The sequence below is a fragment of the Aquarana catesbeiana genome, linkage group LG08, assembly GCF_042186555.1.
Source record: "Aquarana catesbeiana isolate 2022-GZ linkage group LG08, ASM4218655v1, whole genome shotgun sequence".
Lineage (NCBI taxonomy): Eukaryota > Metazoa > Chordata > Amphibia > Anura > Ranidae > Aquarana > Aquarana catesbeiana.
In genome coordinates, this window is record NC_133331.1 from 81534079 (window position 1) to 81553672 (window position 19594).

A 19594-nucleotide genomic window follows, 5' to 3' on the forward strand; every position below is an offset into this window, starting at 1 on the left:
TTTGAGCGCTCATTACCTCATATTTATCACTTTTAATTAAAAAAGATAATTAAAAACCCCATTGTGAGTCAACAGTCCATGTCATTTACTTCATAGTCATTGTTGTGCTGCAACTCTAGATTTGGGGAAAATACATTAAACTCAATGAAAAGCTTCCAATAAATATGTTTTTTAGTTTATTTTCATTGTGTAATTGTGTGTGGGAGAAATGTTTTTATTCATCAACAAAATGCCTCATGATAGGTCCCCTCCTCCGCCATGTTCGGGGCTCTTTGCATACACCAGATGTAGTACCTCATGACAAATAGTGCCGGCTCAGCAGCCTGTTTGCCATGAGAATTGGAGGAGAAAGCCCGGAAATCATCTGTTTGTGAGTGTGGCAGACAAAAGGGGATATAATGCAGACATAGATTCGTGCGGGTGTGGGGGGGTGATAAAAGCCGGGTGTAGGTACACTCATTGGTCTTCTATACAACAATGATTGTCGGGGAAGAGTTGGCGGCCTCACCACAGAGACAAGGTGGAGCGCAGATCACTCCGCCGTCTCTGCCTGGGAGTCCATTTTAGGTCTACCGAAACCAGGACAATCCCCGGATGTAACTATCATGGCCGCCAACGGTGACTCGGGCAGCGTATGAGGTAAGTTCGGGCACGGGAGAACGATCCGGGGGGAGGACGGACGGAGCGGGCAGGCACGGCTCGGTAATGGCGGCGGCTGTGGTGAAGTACGGGCGGGTGGAAAGTTCGGTTGACTTTGCGGGGCTGGGCGGGAGAAGAAGGGGAGGGGGGCAGAGACGTGCGGGGGGAGGAAACGGTTGATGAGAGCCCGGGCAAAGTTACCGAAAGTTGGCAAAGTTGTGCGAGGGAGAGGCGGGTAGAGGGGTCGGGGGATATGTGGAGGAGTCACATGAGGGGTCAGTGTCCATCCGCCGCTTCTCACACACTGCCGCCCCCCCCAATACACCTCTCTGCAGAGAGATCCCCCCAGTACCGTACAGACCGTCATCTACACTCCATGTGTCTCACCCCATTCTACTATCACTACATGGGGACTGTCTGCCTTCATCACCATTCACACACAACACTGCCAGGAACAGCCTGCTGTACATTCATTCTTCTCATCACTAACATTACACCCTCTGCCTTCATTCTACTAACACACACACTATATATAGATATATATTGTGCAATCAGGAGGGACCCCAATATACAGAGCCATTAACTCACCCCCCCCAATATACAGAGCCATAAATCCCCCCCCCCAATATACAGAGCAATGGTTCACCCCCCAATATACAGAGCCATTAACTCACCCCCCCCTAATATACAGAGCCATTAACTCACCTCACCCCCCCAATATACAGGGCAATGATTCACCCCCCCAATATACAGAGCAATGATTCACCCACCCACAAAATACAGAGCAATTAACTCACCCCCAATATACAGAGCCATAAATCCCCCCCCCCCCCCCCCCAAATTGCAGAGAAATGATTCACCCCCCAATATAGGACTTGGGTACATTTAATGGGGGCACAAGCTGGGTGTGTTTGGGACTGCAATGAAACCCTCATATTGTTGGGTAATGACAGATGATGAAGAATTATGGGGTGATAGTATTATGGGGGGGGGGGGGCGTGATAAGTTTAAGGGTGACAACTGATTACATGTTCTAAGTTTTTAGTGATGACAGATGATGGGTTTTCGATTTAGGGATGATGTTTGACATTTCATAGATTTAGGGGGTGACAAATGAAGTGTGATACATTTGGGGGTGACAGGTGATTTACCTTTTATAGACTTATGGGTGACCTGCTCTTTCAAAGATTTAAAGGTGATGTGACATTTTTTATAGATTTAGGGGTGACGGATGATGTGTCAAAGATTTAGGGGTGACAGGTGATGACCTTTTTATAGACTTTGGGGTGACATGATGTATCAAAGATTTAGAGAGGTGATAGATGAGAAGTCATAGATTTAGGTGGTGACAAAGGTGACCTTTTTATAGACTGGGGGGGGGGGGGACAGATGATGTCATCCTAGATTTAGGGGGGACAGATGTGACCTTTTTATAGACTCGGGGGGGGGGGGGGGGGACAGATGATGTCATCATAGATTTAGGGGAGGCCAGATGTGACCTTTTTGTAGACTCGGGGGGGGGGGAAAGATGATGTAATAGCTTTAGGGGGGGCAGATGTGACCTTTTTATAGACTCGGGGGGAGATGTCATAGATTTAGGGGGGGACAGATGATGTCATCATAGATTTAGGGGGGACAGATGTGACCTTTTTATAGACTTTGGGGTGACATGATGTATCAAAGATTTTGAGAGGTGATAGATGAGAAGTCATAGATTTAGGGGGGTGACAAAGGTGACCTATTTATAGACTGGGGGGGGGGGCAGATGTGACCTTTTATAGATTTATGGGTGACATGATGTTTCCTAGATTTAGGGGTGACAGATGTCAGGTTTTGAGGTGATTTTCATTTAAGGTTGTGTCGAACACTGTAAGGTTGTGTTATGACGGATGTCGTGGATTTAGGGGTGACCTATGTTATGGTAACTGTGATAAAAAAAAAAAAAACACTGTAAGGTTGAGTAATGACGGATAATGCCTTCTAAATTTAGGGGTGACAGATGACGGCACAGATTTAGGGGCAGATGAAGCTTTACAAATTTACAGATTGGAGGGGGCAGATGAAGCGTTATAGGTATAGGGGGTTATAGATGAGGTGTTAGATTTAGGGGTGACTGTGATACATTTGAAGATAACAGATGATGCTACATTAGAATTAGGGTTGACAGATGATAATGTGTTGTATGTTTGGAGATGAAAGACGATAAAAAATACATTTAGAGTCAACAGATTCATTTATACTTGTGTGGTACTATAATAAAAATATTATAAGGCTGCGTTATGACAGATGATGACACAGTTTAGGTTTTGGGGTGATCTTTGTGTGTGGGGAGGGGGGGGAGATGAAGTTAGATTGGGGGGGGCAGAGGGTGGGTGTTACAGGTGGGGGGGGGGCAGATGACGAAGCGTTATGAATTGGGTGATAGACAATCAATTTAGTGATGCTGAAACATTAGAATTAGAGGTGACCTGTGTGATGCAAGAGAGTAAAATCACCACAAGGTTAAATTATGTCTAATAATTAAGCATTATATATTTAGGGGTGACAGATGACAAGTGTTATAGATTTGGAGGTGACAGATGAGTAAACATGGATGATTTAAGGGTGACAACAAAGTATTTAGAAGTACCGGGTGACGAGGTTTTAGATTTGGAGGTGATCGCTTCATTTGTGCTTGTGGGGTACTGTAATAAAACATCACAGTGTTGAGTAGCGACAGATGACTGAAACATTATAGATATAGCGGTGACAGTTGACAACATGGGGTGACTTAGATTTTGGAGATGACAGGACAAAGTGCTATAAACTTAGGCAGGCCATACACGGTCGAATTTCGAAAACAAATTTTCTTTTCAAAATCAGAAAGTTAGTTGTTTTCTTTTTGTGATCCGATGGTGCCACCATTGATTTTCGAAATTCAGCCGACCGAGCCTTCAATTTCACCTCCTGTTGCTACAGAAAAGAATTTTCGTGGGCGGGAATCTTTTTTTTTTTTCTCTCCATAAATTTTCTTTTCTTATTACATTTTTCGCACGATTCTCCCATCATTGATTAGAAAATTGTTTGTTTTTAAAAAAATTTCCAACATGTCCGATTCCTCAAATTTGATTGCCGTACGAAAATCGTCCGTTGTTGCAGCCCACTAATGGTGCGAAATTCATACGAAAATTCTTTGATACGATTTTCGAAACAATATTCTTTCAAAATTCGAACCGTGTATGGCCGGCATTAGGAGTGACAGTTGATAAATCGTTGTCCTTTTTTGGGGGGGTTAAATTATTTCTTACTAAACACACATTTAGAGTAAAAAAAAAAAACACATTGGTAAGTACAATATTTTTGTACTGATTACTTTCATCTAGAATATTAAAACAATCTATTTTGTAATTTTTTTTATTTTACATTAAGACAAAGTGCAATTAGGAAGCTAATAAAAATCTAACCTTAAGAAAAAAATAGCCCTCCCTTGTGCTGTAACTGGAGAGATGGCCCTCCCTTGTGCTGTAACTGGAGAGATGGCCCTCCCTTGTTCTGTAACTGCATTTTATTTGACAGTCAAACTAAATTGTGCCTGCTATTGATTTGAGCTGGTGGGGTGTACTGGTAATATAGGGGGTTATTTACTAAAGGAAAATCCACTTTGCACTTAAAGTGCACCTGGAAGTGCAGTTGCTGTAGATCCGAAGGGGGACATGCAAGGAAAATAAAAAAACAGCATTTTAGCTTGTACATGATTGGATGATAAAATCAGCAGAGCTTCCCCTCATTTCAGATCTACCCCTTAGATTTAGAGCGACTTCACTTCCAAGTGCACTTGCAGTGCAAAGTGGATTTGCCTTTCGTAAATAACCCCCCATGGTGTCATGTTGAGTTGATAGATGATGAAACATTAAGGGTTGTCAGAAGACCGTCTCCTAAATCAGATGACAAAAAAATTATAGATTTAAGGGTGACAGATAAAGCCTCGTAGATCTTGGGGAGCAGATGAGACAGAAATCTATTGGGGTGACAGATGACAGAGCATTATAGCTTGAAGGGAGTGTGAAGATGGAAAAGCATTATAGATTTGAAGGTACATTTAGGAGTGACAGATGATGACATATTTAGAAATGACACAGTATTAGATTTGACAGATTATTTGGGTTTATATGGTACTATAATAGAACATCATAACGCTGACTTCTGACACATGATAGTGTTATAGATTGGGGGGGAGGCGACCATCATCAAATCATTGGATTGGATTGGTATAGGTTTAGGGTGACAGTTAATAAAGTAATGTAATCCTTTCTAAGAGGTTCTTTATTTGGCTTAATAAATACACCTTCAATATTGAAAGAAGACTGGTAAATGATAAATCTGCTCCCACTTTTTTTTTTTTTTTTTAAATAATGCATCAGAATATATTTTTAGGGTGATCAAAGATCAGCTGACTGCACTTGGCCATGGAGACGGAGATTCTGCTCTCCAGTATAAATGTGATTGTGAATTGATGATCAAAACGATCGTATAAATAACCAAATTGATTATTTTCCTTTCTAATAAGAGTGCAGGTGAAGTTTAACAAGAATTGTCAGCTGAGTCATTAAAACTTTGTGACCTTGGAGAAAATGTTATAGATTTAGGCGTAATAAGTCACTATGGATTTGGGGGTGAAGGTTTATAAAGTGCTATAGATTTGGGGTGACTCAGAATGAAAGGTTGTAGACTTGGAGGGGCGTGATAGATGATGATGATAGATGATTTATAGCTTTATGGGGGTGATGGAGGATAAAGTTTTATAGATTTAGCAGTGACCAAGAACAAACCATTATTGATTTTAAGGGTAAAAAAAATTGAACCATGATTCAGCATTGATGGAGAACAAATTTAGGGGTGATGAATGATTTTGTTATAGCTCTGGGGATGATAGATGATAACCCTTTATATTTAGGGGTATGAGAGAATTTCTGATTAGCATTTTGAAATGTAAACTTGTATTGGGGAGTAGAGGATCCATTACTGTGTAGGTTCAGTTACAGTTGGAGTTGCAGTAGCCATGTTGACAGTAGAAGCCATATTGTGATAACACACGCTGCATGCTTCTTTAATGCTGTTTACTATAAACTGGGATTGGTTTACAGAAGGAGTAAAACATGGTCAATTTGTTAGGTACTTTTTTTTTCCTTAGCTTAGTGAATGTGGTGAAGACTCAGTTTGCAAGGAAACCCAATCACATGCAAAAATAAAGTATTTTAGCTTGCACGTGATTGGATGAGTGAAGTCAGCTGAGCTTCACCTCCTATACCAAGCTAGGGGAGATTTTCACTTTAAACAGCCTAAACTCTATTGTAAATCAACCCCAGTGTCTTTGTTACTGACCTACCTGTGTCCACATGGTGAAGCTCCTAAAAATCCATCTTACATGGTACACTATTAATCTGTTTTGAAAATAATATGGTGTATTTTGTGTCAGTCAATTGATCCAAGGCCAAAGTTGCCTTCTCAGGTTATGGTAAATAAATTGGTAATCCTAATCAGTAATTTCTGTGTCTTGTGGCATTTAGAACTCTGGGCTTTTACCAGATCCCCAATAACCTTCCGTCACTTTTAGGTTTTGGAGGTGATGAGTATTGCTGTCAATAGTCCAGTGGGTAGTGTACTTTGCTGTTCCCCTCCTCAATAGTATATAAGATGTGAGCGACATTGGAGTTGTGTTCTGCTCCTGACACAGAAAACGCCATATTGTTGTTTTATGTTTATTGCACTCAACCTTTTTTTTTTTTAATTAAGTGCATTAGAATTATTAATTAAAACATATTAATGTAGTTAATAATAATTCTAATATAATAAAAAGGTGAATTATCATTATTCATTTTTCTTTTTAATGAAATGCATTAGAATTATTGGATATGCTTGACAAAGGCAAATGTTTCCCTAAGTGAAAATGGAAAAGACGTCGTGTTAAAGGAGCTGTATGCACGCAGCAATAAAATTGTTGTGATTTGCATGACAGACTTTGAGTGCCGTTCACATGTTCATAAAAGATCCATTGCATCCACTTATCTCATAAATGGTTACAGACTATCAAAATTGCTCATGCATTGAGTATGTAGGTGGTATGTAATGTGACTCGCACAAATAATTCTTCATTTTTTTTAAGAAAGGGCAGGGGAATTTTTCCCAGGGCTTGGTGAAATGTGTTTTGAAAATTTCTCTTTGCAAAGAATAACCCATCGGGTGCAAGAAAAATAAAAAATGCATTTTTACGTGCACATTTTAGCATGATGGAAGTCAACCGAGCTTCCCCACATTCACAAAGCCACAATTCTGGGTAAAGTTCGCTTGAAAAAGTAAACAACCTGGCTATATTCTTTATTGAGAAAGTGGGTTGATTTACTAAAGAAGTAGAGCGTATTTATTTAGTAAGGGGATTTCAGTCTTTAAAAAAAAAAAAAATCCTTAGCAAATTGGTGAAATTTCACTTTACCCAATCACCTGCAAAGAAAACAAAAAACTCAAGAATTTTACTTGCACTTTATTGGATGATGGAAGACAGCAGAGCTTCACCTCATTCACTAACTAAGCTCAGTGAAAACTCCTTTCCAAAGTTATTGTGCGCTTCTCCTTTTAATAAATCAACCCCATTGAGTTCCATTTAGACAGGCTGATTTACTAACTGATTTGAGAATGTTCACACAATTAAATGTGCAGGGGAAAGAAACGAACAGGGATTCTTCTTTTCAAATGATTGAATAATCAAAGTGAAAATATTCACAAATTTTATTGTATGAACCTTCACAGATCCTTTGTAAATCTGCCTCATACCACAGTCTCTACACCATGTGTTTTGATAAACTGAATTAATTTTGTATTTGAAGTGATACAGGGGTTGATTTACTAAAACTGGAGCATTCAGAATCTGGTGCAGATGTGCATGGTAGCCAATCAGCGTCTAACTTCAGCTTGTTCAATTAAGCTTTAACAGTAAACTTGATTGGTTTCTAGGCAGAGCTGCACCAGATTTTGCACTCACCAGTTTTAGTAAATAATCTGAATACTCACAAGTAATTATCAAATCTTTCCTTCCACCTGAAGTTTGAATGTTCACGTGTCTGCGTTAAGCCGCCATGATCGGTACAGTCTGTTTACAGAGCAGCACCAGGCATCCCCTCTTGGCTTCTGTGAGCTTTGATAGGGATATGAAAAATCTCCCACCATGCACCATAGGCTTCAGAGTGATCACAGATATTTCATGGTGGTTGACAGCAGAGATTTCTCCCAGTGGAAATTTTTTCATTGCAAATCATACCAAAGGAAATATATTTTATGTGCATTTTCATTTTTTCTTTAAATATGTTTTTTACACTACTTGTTACCATTTCTTTAAGGTACATTATTTTTGTTAGCTTTATGTTATTTTAATTAAAATGGTTGATAATAGAAAGAAATGGTAATTTTTTTTGTAACCATGTATTGCCAATCTGTGACTGACTCGCCTTCCTTGCAGATGGCTTCTTCTCTACCAAATGAGCATATAAATAAAGAAAAGAACAGTAGTAGATATTCAAGTTCTCTGCAGTTTTCTGACTCTATACAAAAATACTTTTATTTTCTCAGAAATGTTATAATATGACATATTGGTGTCTTTTCATTAGTGGTATTTGGCACGGTCGGTGTTTACATGTCTTCATAATCTTCTTCCTTTCTTTTTTTTTAATATCATTTTTGTATACAGTTGGATGACCGCAGAGTACTTGGATGTCTACTACTGTTTTATTTTTTATTTATATGAGATCATTAAATGCCTGTTCCAGGAGACCTAAATCTTGTTGATGTGTCTTAGAGTAAATCAGGGAAGAGTATTTAACATGCACACAATTTTACAAGCCCACTTTGATATTGTAGCAGCTGTACAGCTCTTTCTGTAATTGTAGAACTAATGTATATAATTAGATATTACGCCATACTTCTATCATAGTAAAGCATGCTGCTAACCTGATCCCATTCTAGCAGTTTTACAGCACTTTGGATCAACATCCAGAATATTGTGTTTTTATGGAGCCAACTGATTGTGTTTTAAAATGAAAATGGTGTATGTTTTCGTGGCCTGTGCTTTGAGTTCACAATAGAAAAAAGATTTTGAAGGGAATGTTGCTGTTCAGTATAGTCATTCTCCCCCTAGTGGCTCCCTGTATATCAGACAAGGGCAGTTATAGTTGCTTATATAAAATCAAGAACACTCACAGTGTAGCATGTGTGTTTTTTTTTTTTTTTTTTTTTCTTAGCCTGAGTTATTAGATTTGCATTGAATTGCAAGAATTTCGAAGGTGCAGTAACATTGTGATTATGCTAAGTTGTGCCAATGTGCAAAAAATGGCTGCCACGTGTAATTAAAAACCAGCAATAAAAATAAGGTTTAATCATTACACTTTTGAAAGGTTACTTGGAATAAGCTGATTATTCACCTACACAGTTGACATTTTAATATAAAAGTTTTACATATTTTATCTTTAATAGTTTAAGAATTCTCTATTAACATTATATAGGCTTGTATTCAGTTTCACAGCTCTTATTTAATTGCATGTTCAATTATTAACCCCTAAACAATATAGGGAGAAGCTAACTTAGCAAAGCTTATTACTGCTGTATAGTACAAGCCTTAACATTTTCTAATTACCAGTGAATGGAAATGTAGACCTGATTATAAAGGGCAATCTGTATCATCATTAGGGCCAAACAACACTATGACAGTAGTTTCCCCGCAATAAGTGACATTTTTGTTGCTATGTTAAAACTTCACAAAACAAGGCAGAATTGGAATATAAAAAAATATATATATATATATATAATTTTTTTTTTTTTTTTAGTTTGTACATTTTTTTTATTGTTGGTCAGTAGCTCTAAGAAAGTTGCTTATTGCTTTTAAGTTATATTTGGTTCTAGTTGTATTTAAAATTTGGAAGCGGTTATGTTGTTGAAGTTGTGAATCAATTTATAAGTAATCACTAAAAAAGTTGCAGGCCTTATATGACGTGTGAGATCGTGTGGTGTTACCTGGAAAATTCAGTCAGTAATGCTAAACAGTTCACAGAGGGTGGGGACATGTATGTGTGTGTGTGTGTGTATATCTATCTATATCTCTATCTATCTATATCTCTATCTATCTATATCTCTATCTCTCTCTATATCTCTCTATATCTCTCTATCTCTGCCTCTCTCTGCCTCTCTCTGCCTCTCTCTGCCTCTCTCTGCCTCTCTCTGCCTCTCTCTGCCTTGGAAGCACAGACCTATTTATCATTACCAAGTTTTGTAGCATTTAATAGTCAGTGATTCATCAGTGTTTACTGGACTTAGTTGGCTACTAGTTTTGCATTAAACCAAGCGTTGAAGGCCAGTAGAAAATGCAAGTCTGTTTCTTTATTTTTTTTTTAATGGTGCAATTTAATTTACAGAAATTTTGTAGGACAAAATTTTAATCAGCTGGAAAAGATTTCCTAAAAGTAAAGCATTTTCTTTCTTAAAACACAGTGTGTGTGTGTGTGTGTGTGTGTGTGTGTGTGTGTGTGTGTGTGTGTGTGTGTATATATATATATATATATATATATATATATATATATATATATATATATATATATGATTATTATTACAAGGGTAGTTTTGTAATGAATGTTAAGGTGTTTCCTTGCTATACTTCTGCTGTATTTTAACTTCATTATGTTAAAATGCTTTGTTTTTCTTTTCACACCTAATCTAAAATAAATCAAATACAAACAAGTTAATTTTAAAACTGTTTTTTAAGCTTTTTTTTTTTTTTTTTTTTTTTTTTTTTTAAATGTACTAGATTGTGCTGAAACCGATGTTAATGCATATTCAACTAGAGTAAGATTGCATCAGAAAGTCTTTCAGCAGATCTCCAGTTGCATGATTTGGGAGGAATGTACATAAATGCCTTCTTGTCAAACCAGGAATATATGCTCTGTTTGTGCATTAACACTTATTTTCTTAAGTATAAGAAAGGCCTAAATGGAGAACTTTGTCTAGCTTTAAACCTTATAAAGACAGTTTTCTTTCTTTTTTTTTTTTCTTAGCTGTACATGAGAAAAACATTTTAACCCTTTTACAGTCATTAAAGTGTTCACTTGATGTGCCATGTACATTACAACCCATTTTAATCTTTTTCTTAAACTTTTTTTTTTTTTTTTTTTTTTTTTTTTTTTTAATGTAAAGCTTCACCTTAGTTTTTATATTGTTCTTAATATAATCTTCTTTTTCTGTTTAGGCCCCCAAATACATCATTGGAAGAATAACTGAAGATCAAAGGAGCAAAAAATGCACAAGGTGGGTTAAGATATAAAACGATCTAACTTTAAAAATGTATTTTTATCTAAATTTGTTATTTCTAATTAAATTATTTTAAATTATGTGTCTTGGAATGTGTTTTGGGTGCAGACATTGAATGCATAGGAGATTCCATTGTTTTACTTATGTACAGGTGCATCTCAAAAAATTAGAATAGCATCAAAAAGTAAATTTTACATCAGTAATTCAATGTGAAACTCGGATATCGTATAGATGCGTTACACACAGAGTAATGTATTTTTCAAGCACTTTCTTTTTAATTTTGATGATTATGGTTTACAGCTAGTAAAAACCCCAAATTCAGTCTCTCAGAAAAATTAGAATATATATACTGATAAGTATGCACTCAATACTTGGTCGGGTTTCCTTTTGCATGAACTACTGCATCAATGCGACGTGGCATGGAAGCGATCAGCCTGTGTCACTGCTGAGGTGTTATGGAAGCTCAAGTTTCTTTGATAGCGGCCTTAGGCTCGTCTGCATTGTTGGGCCTGGTGTCTCATCTTCCTCTTGACAATACCCCACAGTTTCTCGGTGGAGTTTAGGTCAGGTGAGTTTGGTGGCCAATCAAGCATAGTAATAACATGATCATAAAACCAGGTATTGGTACTTTTGACAGTGTGGGCAGGTGCGAAGTCTTGCGGGAAAATTAAATCTGCATCTCCATAAAGCTGGTCAGCAGAGGGAAGCATGGAGTGCTCTATAATTTCCTGATAGAGGGCGGTGCTGACTTTGGACTTGAGAAAACACAGTGGACCAACACCAGCAGAGGACATGGCTTCCTGAATCATCACTGATTTTGGAAAATTCACACTGGATCTTGTGCAACTTTGGATTCTGTGCCTCTCCGCTTTTCCTCCAGACTCTGGGACACTGATTTCCAAATGAATTGCAAAATTAACTTTCATCCAAAAAAGAGGACTTTGGACCACTGAGCCAACAGTCCAGTCCTTTTTCTCCTTAGCCCAGGTAAGAGCCTTCTGATGTTTCTGGTTCAGGAGTGGCTTCACACAAGGAAACTGATAGTTGTAGCCCATGTCCTGGATACGTCCTGTGTGTGGTGGCTCTTGAAGCACTGACACCAGGCGTAGTCCACTCCTTGTGAATCTCCCCCAAATTCTTGAATGACCTTTGCTTCACAAGCCTCTCAAGGCGGTGGTTATCCCTGTTGCTTGTGCACCTTTTTCTACCACACTTTTTCCTTCCACTCAACTTTCCATTAATATTCTTGGATACAGCACTCTGTGAATAGCCAGCTTCTTTAGCAATGACCTTTTGTGACTTACCCTCCTTGTGGAGGGTGTCAATGACTGTCTTCTGGACAACTGTGAAGTCAGCAGTCTTCCCCATGATTGTGTAACCTACTGAACCAGATTGAGAGACAATTTAAAGGCTCAGGAAACCTTTACAGGTGTTTTTGAGATAATTAGCTGATTAGAGTGTGACACCATGAGTCTGTAATACTGAACTTTTCACAATATTCTAATTTTCTGAGATACTGAATTTTGGGTTTTCAATAGCTGTAAGCCATAATACTCAAAGTAAAAAGAAATGCTTGAAATATATCACTCTGTGTGTAATGAATCTATATAATACATGCGTTTTCACTTTTGTGAATTGAATTACTGAAATTAACTTTTTGATTTTCAAATTTTTGGAGAAGCAACTGTAAAAATTTTTGAATGTTTTTTTAATTTCCACCATTGTGTTAGGTTTACAATATCCATTTTCATTATTTTTATAGGTAAACGCCGGTCACAGATTTATTTGACCTTCATCCACAATTTCTCAGCTAAATTAATGATGCGTTCACCAAGTAAAGACTTTTTTATGGATGCAGAAGAATCTACATCTGCAAAAGATGGCTTATGGGATTATGGTGGAAATGCTTTTATCACCAGCCAACCAAACACAGACTCGTTTTCCATAAATGAAAAGGTTTTACATGGACCTGAGGCAAACCCCGTTCAATCTGTAAACCAAGTGGGGGAAAGTAGTAGCTTAAATGACACAGCTGAAATAACTTCCAAGTCACTATGTAAGAAACAAACCGCAAGGAAATCAGTGGGCAGAGGAAGCCTTAATGGGAATTCAGAAGAGCAGAATGCAGAAATCAAGCTTGAACCAAACCTAGATGACGATTCTGCTAATATAGCGGCAAAGGTACTTCACTTTTTCTGTCAAAAATGCAAAAATGGCATTCGATACAGCCCCAATGATCTTCAAAAACACTTTCTAATATGCCACAATGGAGAATTACCCCTCTATCCATGTGAAATGTGTAACTTCTCAGCTAGTGATTTTCAGGAATTTAAACAACACCGAAAAACCCATAGAAGTGCGCTAGTTAAATGTGAGATCTGTGGCAATGACTATTTATATACCTTATTGGGCTTAACAAAGCATTTCTCAGTTGCGCACTGTGTCAATGGCCACTTCAGCTGCTCAAAGTGCAGATTCACCACCAGAGATGTTGGCACCTTTGTTCAGCACATTCATAGGCATAATGGAATTGAATATGCTTGTCAAAAGTGCAACCATATTAGCTACTCAAAAGCAGAGTTCCAGAGACATCTTCAGGGACACAGTACAATGTTGCCGTTTAGCTGTCAGTACTGCAACTACAGTGCAATGCGAAAGGATTTTATTGTGAAACACATATTAGCCAAGCATGCAGAGCATGTTCACACAAGAGATGAACATATTGTAGACAGTGCTAACGTGCAAATGGCACAAACAAATGCTGGACTGAAGCCTGTTTTAAAAAATTGCTCAACGGATATTCAAGATAAATCATGGAGACAAGATGGAACAGAAAAAGCCGGAGAAAGCATTGAAAGGTCTAATAGTTTGCAGTTTAAATCACCAGAGAAAGACCAGGCTGTGAAAGACATTTGGGTTAATGTTAACTCAGAACAGCCTTTAAATGATGGACCTTCACCTGTAACCACAATAAATTGCAACAAAGAGGATGCAAATACACAAGGTAGTTTGGGACTCTTACAAAATGTTGTTCACGGGCCAACTGTGCTAATGGTAAAAAACAATAAAATCACAGTTCCAGCAAATTACAGTGCAACTTTTGTGGGTTACAAAATGGTTAACGGAAAGCAAAACTTGGTTATCAAGTTATTGCCTTCCAATAAGCAGCCCACCAGTACTTCACAGCCATCACCTCAATCCTCAAATAGCTTGCCTCGTTTTTCTCACAGTGCTAACCATGGATCATATGGAGCACCAAATAATAATAATGCAGAAAATCGTTTGACTCCATCATTTAAACCTCCTTCAATGCAGAACTCCGCGCCTGGAACTCCAGTGGAGAAACAGTCTACATCTGTGCCGTCTACAACTGCAGCACTTGGTTCACTCATTGCAAGAAAAAATGAATCTGTTTCCAGGCTGGGAACCATAAGCAGACCACCCTCTTTTGAAAACCAACACAAAAATGTGCCCAGCTTTAATTCACCAACATCATCAGCTTCAGCTATAGGCAGGAAGATCAAAGAAGAACCTGAGGAATACAATATTAACGAACACCAGTTTTTTGACAATGACCATAACCATGAAACTGCTAAGGATCAAATGCATTCTTCTACTTCTGGGTCAAGTCAATATGTTGATCCAACTACTGGATTTGTGTATAAACCTCAACATCGCAACGAAAGCAGTGGAATGACATCTGCTGCAACCATGTATTCAAAGGACCTGAACAGTTCACTTTTACATTCGTCCACAGCAAGTGGTCTGGGGAATTTCCCTTATTCTGCCTTTCCACCTAAAAATGCCTTTGGAATGAGAGGTGTCCAATTTAATGACAGGTTCCCAAGACCGGCAGAAATGAACAAAAGTAATGCACCCTTCATGCCAAGGATTACTTCAGTATTTTCATTACAAAGCCGTCTGCCTGATCCAAAACCTTTTCCAAAAAACACTTACTTGCATAACATACTGCAAGATAACAAAAGAGTAAATGACAAAGTCTGCTTAACAAAAACATCAGGCCCACTTAATAGCAACAATGCATCTGCTTTTGCAAAGCAGTCATTGTCCAGCCCTGTTCCAAGATTTGATAATCGTATACCTAATGGTAATGTTCCATCAGCTGTGTTCTTGAAGCAAGAACCCGATTCTTCAGGATCTGGTATTAAAACGTCTTTTCCCACGAGAGTAAGTGAGCTCATGAAAACACACTCTGATTCAATAGTTAACCAACAGCTGACAAAAGACAGAATCGGCACTATAACAAAACCTGGACCGGCTGCTTTTCATTTGCTTCGTGCACCACAAGTCTCTGGTATGCCACAGGGCAATACTGTTCTTTATCCATCTGGAGCTAATAGGTTTACTTTGCCGGTTTTAGCTAATAATCAGCCTGGTGTAAGAATGTTAACATCCCAGGCAAGGGCTCCTAATACAGCAACATTCACTAATCCCAACCGAGTTAATGCACCGGTTATGCTCAATACAAAGCCTGGCATGGTATTAACAATTGCCAATGGACCATTTGGTACCATAAGAAATGTGACGAATGTGAATAATGGTAGCTCTCAGGTAATGAGTACGGTGAACACTATAGGAAAAATGGCACTTCCTAGATTACAGCGTCCTACTGTACCTCATATTTTAAAGCCAGACTTTGGAACCTCTCCAAATAATCTTTCGGCCAATATAATTTCTGGTTCCTCTGTAGGAAGCAAACTTCCATTTAACCTGAATGTTCTCCAGTATTGTGTCAACTCAGATGGGTCAAGAGGAACAACTGCAAGTGTGGATAGTAACAAGCAACAACACATGCAAAAGCAGCCATTTTATGCCCTTTTGCCTGATGGAAAGCAAGCGGTCCTGCTAAACTATGTTTTGCCAAATAGTGCTTCAACTGCAAACGTGCAGAAAACTGTCCAGGTGAACCAGGTCAGCCGGGCACTTGTACCAAAGAAACCTGAGGAGGTTCAGCATGGCACTTTAATGGGAAATAGTGATCAGATGAAGACCATGTCAGCATCAGTTAAAGAGGAGGACACTAGTGCATTTGATGGCTATAGTGGAAAGATGCCTGCAGGTATAGTCAGCAGTGCAGTTTGTTCGCAGAGTAAGCCAGCAGAACGAAAACTTTGTTTAAGGTCCAACTCCAGTTCTGCTTCATTAGAAGATCATTTGTCTCCTGAAAGTGATGACAAAACAGCCTCTCCATCTTCAAAGGTGCCTAAATCAAAAGTCAAGCAAAATAATTTGAATATATTATCAAATTCTAAAAATAGGTCTTGCAAAAGAAAAGTATCAGATTCAAGCAGTTATGAAGCGGACTATGAATTTAAAACAAAAAAGAGAGTAATCGAGTACATGCAGGAAGTCCCACGAAAGCAAATGTTGCACAGAAAGTGCAAGGCAAAATCATACACAAGTGAAGTAGGAAGTCCTCCAGAAATGCCTTCACCAACACCACCACCATCTCCATCTCCACCACCACCAGAACTTACTAAGGATGTAGTAAGGGCACTAAGTTTGTTTCCTGTCAACGCTAATCAACTTGTAAAGTATCCCCAAAGGGATCAGCCTGTTGTTGTGTTAAACCATCCAGATGCTGATATTCCTGAAGTAATCAACCTTATGAGAACCATCTCAAAGTTTAATGCTCATGTTCTAAAGGTGTCATTGTCTAAAAGCACACTTGAAGCCCTTCTAGAGTCAGGGCTACTGAGTGATGGGAGGCGCCACCGCCGCTCGAAGCCTGTGAGCCCTGTAAAAGAACGATTTGTCCTTAAACTGACCTTAAAGAAAACTAGCAAAAACAATTACAAAATTGTGAAAAATACACCTACTGACAGGCTTCAGGCTAAATTTAACTGCTGGTTTTGTGGTCGGGTTTTTGACAATCAGGATGAGTGGGTAGGACACGGCCAACGACATCTCATGGAAGCTACAAAGGATTGGAACACGTTGTTTTAACAGTTGACTCTAAAGAGTTTTACTTGTTGCTTGTAAGATTGCTGTTCATATTTTCCTGTTTCTTACCAGCATTATTTTCAAAGTGTTTCTCGTTCACCATTTTTTTATTTTTTTTTTTTTCATCCACAATCCAGTCCAGTATTTTGACATAAAGACTTGCGCTATTGCTATTTGGCTTTTCATAAATACCTTTTTACTTTTTGTAATTTTTCTTATGGAATATGATGTAAACTTTGAGTATTCAAATTATCACAGTTTTTTTTTTTTTTTTTTTCCCAAACTTTTCTTTTTTTCGTGTTTAAATTACTGGAAGTAATATGGGGAATTTAAGTGATTAAAAAATCCATCAGTGCAAGGTTTGTTGAACTACAGTGAAAGAATTGTTTACAAAGCCATGTATAATTGTGTGAATTCTGCAGTTGTTAATATACAGGTGTGTACTTTGTATATTCTTACAGCAATGACTCAGACTTCATGTACACTTCGTTTTCAATTGCCAGAAAAATGTATAATAGTACACCTGGTCAGAAAGCCTTGAAAAACACCTAATTTTTCATCTGTCTAAATTTTTATACAAAACTTCGTAAAACGCCGTTTAACTTTTTTTTTTTTTTTTTTTTTTTTTGTCAAATGTAAATAAAAAAAAAAGCATGATTGCCAAGACATTGAGATGCTTACATTGCTAATTTTGATGGAAATTAAAAGTGAATAATCGTGAATGGCTGTATATATGCATCTTGTTATTTTTGCAAATTCTGTGTACAAAATTGTGTACTCTTTAAATTTTCTCTATTAAATAATATTCCATGTTTTTAGTTTGAAACAGATTTCAGTGTCTCAACAGAACTCTAAATCTCTAATGAGATTAGCTGATATGGCATTGTCACAAAAACACAGGTTCACTTTGGGACTCTTTGTACTGTTCCCTAAATTGTATTCTTTGTTCTAACAGGAAGCAAGGAAAAGTGTTTTTGTGTGTGTATTACAGTTAAGAACTGGGGTATGTTTTTGATCCGGGTAATTTGGGTAGTTTCTGTTGCCCTTATGATTTAAAAATGGTAAACACAGTTGATTGATAATAAATGGCTTTAGCCAATCACTAACCATGAGTGAAAGAAAAATTTGCCTTATCGTTGATATTCTCTGAAAAATGGCCAAGAAATCATAAATTCTGCCAGGGTATGTACACTTATGAGCACAACTGTATATATACAAACTATATTACCAAAAGTAATGGGGTGCCTGCCTTTACACGCACATGAACATTAATTGCATCCGAGTCTTAGTCCATTTGGGTTCAATATTGAGTTGGCCCACCCTTTGTAGCTATAACAGGTTCAACTCTTCTGGGAAGGCTGACCACAAGGTTTAGGAATGTGTCTATGGGAATATTTGAGCATTCTTACAGAAGCGCATTTGTGAGGCCAGGCACGGATGTTGGACAAGAAGGTTAGGACTGTACAGGCTAGTCCAAGTTCCTCCATCCCAAACTCGCTCATCCATGTCTTTTATGGACCTTGCTTTGTGCACCGGTCCAAATCATTTGGTGAAGGGAGGGGGGGGTTATGGCGTGGGGTTGTTTTTTTTTTTTCAGGGGTTTGGCTTCCCAGTGAAGGGAACTCTTAAGGCATCAGCATGCCAAGACATTTTGGACAATTTTATGTTCCCAACTTTGAGTGAACAGTTTGGGGGTGGCCTCTTCCTGTTCCAAAATGACTGCTCACCAGTGTACAGAGCAAGGTCCATAAAGACACGGATGAGTGAGTTTGAGTTTGGGGGTGGAGGAACTTGACTGGCCTGCACAGAGTCCTAACCTCAGCCTGATAGAACACCTTCGGGATGAATTAGAGCGGAGACTGCGAGCCAGGTCTTGTCTTATCCAACATCAGTGCCTGAACTCACAAATGTGCTTCTGGAAGAATGGTCAAACATTCCCATAGACAGTTCTAAACCTAAACCTTCGTGGACAGAAGAGTTAAAGCTGTCATAGCTGCAAAGGGTGGGCCAACCCAATATTGAACCCTATGGACTAAGAATGGGATGCCATTACATTTAAAAGCCCATCAATGCAGCCTCATCAGTGTTCATCTGTAGCCTTGTCCATCATTGCAGAATGATCAGTCTCCATTTGCATCTTGCCCAGTGCTATTTTCAGCCTTGCCCATTGTCATAAGCAGCCTTGCCCAATGCAGCCTTGCGCCGTTTGCGCAATTTAAATCTGCCGCCGATAGACAGAGCCTGTGTACTCGGCTCGTCACGCCGCCCCGTCTCCCTGCTGAGGATGAGAAGCGAGCGCTTCTGAAAAAGACCGAGCCGAGTATACTGTGTACTCGGCTCGGCTCCGCTCGCAGTCCCGCCCAGTCCTGCCATTGGACGGAGTGTTATGCCCATCAAAGGAGCTGGGCGGGACTGCGAGCGGAGCCGAGCCGAGAACACAGTATACTCTGCTTGGTCTTTTTCGGAAGCGCTCGCTTCTCATCCTCAGCAGGGAGGCAGGCCGGCGTGACTGCGAGTGGAGCCGAGCACTCGGCTCGGTCTTTTTCGGCGGCGCTCGTTTTTTTCGCGCCGCTCGCGGCTTTTTTGGCACACAGAGTGTGGGGATCGGCGTATAACACGCACCCACGATTTCCCCCTGATTTTAAGGGGAAAAAAGTGCGTGTTATAC

At 38.9% G+C, this 19594-nt stretch overlaps 1 protein-coding gene across 2 annotated transcripts; it reads left to right on the forward strand.

Annotated features, from left to right (window-relative positions):
- The first annotated feature begins 297 nt into the window (after window positions 1-297).
- Window positions 298-17740, forward strand: ZNF518A (zinc finger protein 518A). 2 transcript variants are annotated; one of them, XM_073596064.1, is made up of 3 exons: window positions 298-370; window positions 10901-10959; window positions 12725-17740. In XM_073596064.1, exon 3 carries the CDS (start codon window positions 12781-12783, stop codon window positions 16927-16929), a length of 4149 nt encoding a protein of 1382 aa, XP_073452165.1. In that variant the 5' UTR covers window positions 298-370; window positions 10901-10959; window positions 12725-12780; the 3' UTR covers window positions 16930-17740. The 2 variants fall into 2 exon arrangements, with proteins under 2 accessions (XP_073452165.1, XP_073452163.1); XM_073596062.1 differs by lacking the exon at window positions 298-370 and adding an exon at window positions 451-639.
- Window positions 17741-19594: the final 1854 nt, after the last annotated feature.

Coding starts and splice junctions, on each gene's coding strand:
- ZNF518A (XM_073596064.1), top strand. CDS start 12,781: ATGATGCGTTCACCAAGTAAAGACTTTTTTATGGATGCAGAAGAATCT.